The sequence below is a fragment of the Gobio gobio genome (assembly GCF_949357685.1).
Source record: "Gobio gobio genome assembly, contig: scaffold_119, whole genome shotgun sequence".
Classification (NCBI taxonomy): Eukaryota; Metazoa; Chordata; class Actinopteri; order Cypriniformes; family Gobionidae; genus Gobio; species Gobio gobio.
The window spans coordinates 154,690-162,488 of NW_027645686.1; the positions used below are offsets into that span (position 1 = coordinate 154,690).

At 37.5% G+C, this 7,799-nt stretch overlaps 1 protein-coding gene across 1 annotated transcript in view; it reads left to right on the forward strand.

Moving 5' to 3' along the window:
• Positions 1 to 2,637, forward strand: part of LOC307122418 (Fc receptor-like protein 5) — a 77,697-nt gene extending 75,060 nt beyond the window's left edge. The window contains exon 14 of the mRNA XM_079846403.1: positions 464 to 2,637. Within this exon, the coding sequence (XP_079702529.1) occupies positions 464 to 573 (110 nt within the window). The 3' untranslated portion in view covers positions 574 to 2,637. The remainder of the gene's footprint in view (positions 1 to 463) is intronic.
• The last annotated feature ends 5,162 nt before the right edge of the window (positions 2,638 to 7,799 follow it).

The following is a 7,799-nucleotide window of genomic DNA, read 5'->3' on the forward strand; positions in this document are numbered from 1 at the left end:
CATCCTATAGTTTAATGAAATGAAGAGTGTTGTAATTACAGCCAATCAACATTAAAATAAAAACATATCAAACATGTTAGTGACTTTCAGAATCTGACTGTCCATACATTCATTATTTTTCATTTGAAATCATCAAGGAATGAATCTGAATGTGCTCATGTGGTCAGAGTCAGAACATTAATAAACATTCAAATAAATGACCATAAATCAATATACAGGCAAACAAAAGTGCCATAACGTTTTTAAAAATTCATCCCTAAGCCTTGATTGATGTCATTAAATACATGAATGAGAATTAATGTTTTGATTAAAGCACATAACCGATAATGATGATGTATAATTAAATAAACTAAATAGAAATGTGTAGAAGTAATATAAAGCATGTTTAGTTGTATTAATCTCCACTGGGCCTTTAACACACAGTAATGTTTCTGAATAATGTGCTTGTGTTTGTATTTTTCAGTGTCACGTTCAGCTCAGAATTCTGGCCTCAAAATCCTCAGTTTTCTTCTGGCAGCTTCTCCACATCTGCTCGCGACAGTCGTGCTGCTTTACAAATGTTACAGAGCGTGAGGTAAAACTTCTGTCTGCTCGCGACAGTCGTGCTGCTTTACAAATGTTACAGAGCGTGAGGTAAAACTTCTGTCTGCTCTCTCTCTCTCTCTCTCTCTCTCTCTCTCTCTCTCTCTCTCTCTCTCTCTCTCTCTCTCTCCCTCCTTCCGGTGTGAGTGTTGGGTGTGTTGAAGTGAGGTGTGTGCGGCGAGGCTGAGTGCTGCTGAATGCTGTGAGTGAAACTTTTTTTTCCTTTTTTTCTCTCTACGCTGCTTCTTCTGCTTGTGTTTCTGTAAATTAGTGTTGAAGTAGGGCCGTGTGCGGTCCGTTTTCTAGGAAGCATGTCGGCCCAGCGGGTGCAGGGTTTGTGCTCACTTACGAGGCGTCACGCAGTGAAGGTGACGTCCGCGGTGAGCATAGAGGACTGTTGCTTGGCTGTCGGAGAGGTGGTTGGACACTCAGGTGTTTTGTCCGCTTCTAGGATGAATAATGCTTTAGTGGTTTTTTTGGACAGTGTAGAAAAAGCGAATGAGTTGGTAGAGCGGGGAATTGTAGTTAGTGGAGAGTTTGTGTCAGTTTTACCTCTTTCTTTGCCTGCCAAAAGAGTAACACTGTCAAACATACCTCCTTTTGTGAGTGATGAGATCTTAACTCAAGCATTGTCTCGCTATGGTAAGCTAGTGTGAATGAGAATAGAATGGTTCAGCAAGGTGAGGAAAGTAACGGTGAGATGGAGACAGCGGTGCCGAGTGGAGGCTCGGTTGTGACAGAAACTGTAGAAAATCCTCCGGGGGAGTCTGAGGCTGGGTTAGCCACAGCTCCGAATGAGCAAACTGAGGCGTGTCCTAATAGTGCAGTTACGGTTTCTAGTGAGTCATCGGTTTCTCTGTCTGAAAGCCAAAAAGACAGCAGAAATGACGAACAGAATCAAACGGCTATAAGTGAAACTAGTGAAGCAAAGTTGACGGAGCAAGAGAACCTTTTTAAGATGCCTAAAAAAAGAAGATTAAAAAACAACTTTTTAGAGGCAAAAGTTAGCAAAATTGATGACGCAAACGAGACACAAGACACCGAGAGTGACAGTGATTCCTCAGAATGTAGCGTGAGTTTTTCTCAAAGTGAAGTTGTAGATCTTAGCTACGAACTTGAGGATATAAAATTGTTCTTAAGATCGACGAAAAACAAGAGAGGAGTAAGGGTAAAAGATTATTTCCCTGACCTAAAGCAGTTTGCTGATAAAGCAAAGAGTTTTATGGACGGAGATTGCTTTACCAACAAGGAAGTTTATAGACTTAAAAAAATTGTGAGGAACACTAACAATGCCCTAAATAAAGATGGCAAGTGAAATAAAGAATAGAGATAGCTCCTTTTTTTGGCATCATGGAGTGTATCTTTTCTTTCTAACTTTTCTTTTGATGAGTGAAATACATCTCGCTTCTTTAAATGTAAATGGTGCAAGGAATTTTAAGAAAAGAGCAAAAAAATTTTATGAAATTCAACAGAAAAATATAGATATAGCATTCTTACAAGAGACACATAGTAGCTCAGATAATGTTATTGATTGGATGAAAGAGTTCAATGGAACACCTGTTTTAAGCCACAACTCTACTTTAAGTGGCGGAGTTGCTATTTTATTTAATAAGAACTTTAAACCAATTTCTTATGATGTCGATGTCGAAAAGGTCGATTGTTAAAAGTTCGAGCCACTTTTCAAAGTTTTGTTCTTGTTTTGATTTGCATCTATGTTCCAATTGCACCTGTGGAAAGACTTTTATTTTTAGACACCCTTTGCTCAACCTTACAAAATTGTTGTACAGAAGACTTACTATTTGTAGGTGGTGATTTTAATTGTACTGAATGTGATCGAGACAGAAATCATGTTGAACCCCACATGGCCTCACGTAAACGTCTTGTTCATTTAATTGAAAAATATGATTTGTGTGATGTTTGGAGAGCTCTGAATGGAAATGAAAGACAGTATACATGGGCTCATACACATGATAATAATTTATCTTTAGCTAGATTAGACAGACTGTATTGTTTTAAGCATCAATTGAACATGTTTAATAAATGCTATATCACGCCAGTATCCTTTTCTGATCATCATTTAGTGAGTTGTAAATTCTTTTTGAATACATTTAGATTTAAAAGCGCATACTGGCATTTTAATACAAGTCTTCTAAATGATAAGTTTTTTATAGAATCTTTTGAGTTTTTTTGGAAAGAGTTTAAAAAAACAAAGTCATCTTTTAATTCCCTACAACAATGGTGGGACTATGGCAAAGTACAAATAAAACAGTTTACACAGCAATACACTAAAAATGTCACAAAGGATTTAACTCGTTCATTGGAGTCGCTAAAAAAACAAATAATGGATTTACAGGAATTGACTCAAACCTCAAGTGATAGTATTTATTTAGAAACCTTTTTAAAGAAAAAAGCTGAGCTCAAAGAATTAATAGACTATAAAGCGCAAGGGGCTTTAGTCCGTGCAAATTTTTTTAATGTTGATCAGATGGATGCACCTTCCAAATATTTTTTTGGCCATGAAAGAAAAAATGGGCAAAAGCGTATAATTCATGCCTTACGTTCCGAGGATGGTAATTTATTATAAAATCCTAGAGAGGTTCGTGAGAAGGCAGTGAGTTTTTATCAGTCCCTGTATAGGAGTGAGGGTAGGCTAGAAAGTGGAAAACGGTTTTTGGGTGAAAACTTACCCAAGATCTCAGAAGAATCTAAAAATGACCTGGAGAGTTCCCTAACTTTAGGAGAACTCCATGAAGCACTCCAGAGTATGGCGTCCGGAAAAACTCCTGGAATAGATGGGATACCGGTCGATTTTCTGAAAACGTTTTGGTCACAGATTGGAGCTGATCTGCTTGAGGTGCTCAACGAAGGTTTGCTGGAGGGCGGGTTGCCGTTGAGCTGCCGAAGAGCGGTGGTTACCCTTCTGCCAAAAAAAGGAGATCTCACTGAGATTAAAAACTGGAGGCCAGTCTCACTCTTATGCAGTGACTATAAGTTAGTCTCAAAAACATTGGCAAATAGATTGGCCAGGGTAATGGGGCAGGTGATCCATGCTGATCAGTCTTATTGTGTGCCTACAAGGTCAATTTTTGACAATATCTCTTTTATTTGAGATATTATACAGGCTTCTGAAATATTTAATATCAATTGCGGTTTGTTGTCCCTTGATCAAGAAAAAGCTTTTGATCGAGTTGAACACTCATATTTATGGAATACTCTAGAAGCTTTTGGTTTCAAAGAAAATTTTTTAGGAATGGTGAAAAATCTTTATTGTGACATTGAAAGTGTAATCAAAATTAATGGTGTTTTATGTGCTCCATTCAAGGTTAATAGAGGAATCCGACAAGGATGTGCATTGTCAGGAATGCTATACTCACTTGCAATTGAACCACTACTCCAACAAATTAGGAAGAGTTTGGATGGTTTAAGAATACCAAATTGTAGTTTTAATTTTTGTTTATCAGCGTATGCTGATGATATTATAATTTTAATTAATAGACAAAATGACATACAGGCTTTATCTAAATTATTAGAAGACTTTGAAAAATGCTCCTCAGCAAAAATAAATTGGAAAAAAAGTGAGGCCTATTTATTAGGAGCATGGAAGGAGGGGGAACCCACTCTTCCTGAAGGTTTAGTTTGGAGTAGATGTGGTATGAAATATCTTGGGGTGTTTTTGGGAGATGAAAATGTTGTGCAAAAAAATTGGGATGGAATGTTACAGAAAGTAAAAGGTCGTCTCGATAAATGGAAATGGCTTTTACCTAACATGTCTTATAGAGGTAGAACACTTATTGTCAATAATCTGGTTGCATCACTGCTTTGGCATAGACTGGCATGTATTGATCCCCCTGCAAAGTTAATGGCAGAAATTCAAGCAACCTTTGTGGACTTTTTTTGGGATAAACTTCATTGGATCCCACAGAGCATCTTGTATCTACCTAAAGAAGAGGGTGGTCAGGGATTAATTCATCTACAGAGCAGAATTGCAACTTTTCGGTTATTTTTTCTACAAAGACTTCTTGATGGGCCAGTGAATGTAAGCTGGAGGGCCATTAGCTGTGCCTTACTACGGACTGTTGGAGGTTTTGCTCTGGATAAAGCCCTTTTTTTGATGGACCCCAAAAGTATGGACCTCTCGCATCTCTCTTCTTTTTATCAGAACCTTTTTAAAGTTTGGAGTCTTTTTTACATCCAAAAGACTGAGAACTTTCATTCCATTTACTGGCTATTGAATGAACCTTTGATTTTCAAAGCTAGATTGGACAGTTCCTCTTCCACATTTCTACAGGGTTTCAGTAAGGTGCTACAGAACTCAGGAGTGGTGGTGTTGAGCCATTTAGTGTCCTTAACTGGGCCTCATTTTAAGGACATAGAGGCTGTTACAAAAAAACTTGGACTAAGATCTATGCGCTTGATGACACGTTTCGTAAACAAGTTAAAAGAAACCTTTACAAGTGAAGAAAATTTGTTATTGGAAGATTTTTTTTCAGGGGCTAGTATCCCTGATAGTGATGACCTGTTTCCATGTGTGTTAATCCAGCCGAATTTCGAAGAGTGTTCAGGTTTTTTTTTTAAACTAGAAAGTTTCCTTTCAGTTGATTTTTTTTCTTGTAAAGGTAAAGATCTGTATAAAATGTGTGTTCTTATTCTGAACAAAAAAATGCTTGACAAAAGAATTGATACCCCTTGGCGGTCAGTTTTTAAAGTATGTAATGATGTAAAACCTGAATGGAGAGTGCTATATAAAACACCATTACTAAAAAAGACGGGTGATTTGCAGTGGAGAATTCTGCACGGGGCTATTGCAGTCAACTCTTTTATTTCTGTTTTGGATGCGAGTAAAAACCCAGGTTGTCCGTTTTGTCTTCAAAAGGAGACTGTTTTTCATGCTTTTGTGTACTGTTCTAGGCTTACGCCTTTATTTTTGTTGGTTCAAGAAATGTGTGATAAGTTCAATGAGATTTTTCATCCTGAAATTTTTATATTTGGTTTTAAGTATGTGCAGAAAAAACGCATAGAGTTTCAATTGTTGAATTTTATTTTTGGTCAAGCCAAATTGGCGATTTATATGAGTAGAAAAAGTAAAATAGAGAAAGAGTGTAATGATGATGTGATTCTGGTTTTTAGATCTTTAGTCAAAGCAAGAATGCTGATTGATTTCAGGTTTTACAATGACATGAATGATCTTTCCACTTTTAAAATGAGATGGTGCAGTCATGATGTGTTGTGTACAGTAATTGAGGATGATTTAATCTTTTGCTTCTAAAAAAAAAAAAAAAAAAATATTGTAAGTAGCCTAATTTTTATACACACGATTGTTTGTTAAAAAGGTGATTGTAATTGTTGACTACTTGTGAATTAAAGTTTTTTCAAAATTCAAATTCTCTCTCTCTCTCTCTCTCTCTCTCTCTCTCTCTCTCTGTGTGTGAGTGGATGCTGGGAGTGAGTGCGTGTGTGAGAGACACGTGGGAGAGCGTTTGCTAGTTTTCTGCTTGTTTCAAGCTGTTTAAACTATCTTTTTTTCTTTTTCTTTTTTTTTATTTCTTGCATGAGTTATTTTATTTTACACTTTTGAACACTTTTCACAGTTTTAGGTTAGTTAGGTTTCTATCGCGTGGTGTGTGTGTGGGGGGCATCATGACGTCTACCCCTGAGGGGGGAGCGTCGCCTCTCACCCTCCGGAATGGTTTCAGGTGTGCACCGGAGGCCAATACCTCTATTGAGGATGTTCTCCTTGCTGTAGGTGACAAGGTTGGTCACGAAAATATTAGTTCTGCTTCAAGAATGAACAAGGCCGTTGTTGTGTTTTTAAAAAATGAAAGCCAAGTAAAAAATGTGATTGAAAGTGGAATATGGATTAATGAAACGTTCGTGCCTATTACACCGTTGTCTGCACCGGCAACGAAAGTTGTAATCTCGAATGTGCCCCCGTTCGTCGGTAATGAGAATATTATTAAAGAGTTGACTAGATTTGGCAAATTTGCCGGCGCTATAAAAGAGATTCCGTTAGGGTGTAAAAACGCTGCACTAAAACATGTGTTATCTTTCAGGAGACATGTTTACATGTTTTTGAGCTCTCCCACTAAAACGCTTGATGTGTCTTTTCGAGTATCTCATGGCGAGAGTTCGTACATGGTGTATGCTAGTACAGAGACTTTGCGTTGTTTTGAATGCGGGGATATTGGACACAAACGGTTCACTTGCCCGCACAAAGCGCGTAATAGGCCTACTGACAAGGAAGGCCCATCCGAGACACCTGATGGACCGCAGATTGAGACAGAAAGTACACCGCAACAACCTGAAATGGCAGATACTAACACCGAGGTAAGGCAAAATGTTTCTGAAAATATTGTGAATGATGCTGAGGTCCCAGGTTGTAGTGATGTCGGTAAGAGTGATGCTTGTGGTGGTTTAATACAGGAAAGTGAGACGCATGATGAACAAAATGAAGAAATGGATGATTTGTCAGAAGCAACTGTAGAGAGTGGTAGGGATGATGATTCATGTGCTGACTTTGATTTGGCGAGTTGTGGAAGTGATTTGTATACAGTTGAGCAGATTAATGCTTTCTTGGATGAGACAAAGGGCAAAAGTGTTGAAATTGGAAAGTTTTTTCCAAATTTAGATAAATTTGTGTTATCCGTTATGAAAATAAGACATGATTGTAGTTTAGACCAATTATCCCAGCAGAAAAGGTTTCGATTAAAGAAATATATAACTGCAATTAGGCAAGGAGTAAAACCGGTCAGGGTGAAACGCCGGGCTGGGAAAGGAAAACTAAAATAAGTGCACAATGGGTATCTGTCCTTCTCTTGGTTTTCTTTTCACACTGCTGTTTCTTTCTATTTTCTTACCCTATTTTATTATGGATGTCCTAAGAGTGGGATCCCTAAATGTAAATGGGATTAGGGGTAGTAATAAATGGCCATTATTAAAAGAAAGCATACAATTAAAAGAGATTAATGTGATGTTTCTGCAAGAAACGCACAGTGACATAGATAATGAAGTAGATTGGGGTTTGTGGTCTGATGGTCAGTTTGTTCTTAGTCATGGGACAAATTTAAGTGCAGGGGTGGCAATATTGTTTTCTCCTGGATTAAATGTAAATATATTATCTATTAATGAAATGGAAAAGGGAAGGCTTCTTCTAGTTAAAGCTAAAATAAAAGATATAAGTTTTGTCTTTATTAATATTTATGCACCAACTACTGGCAGGG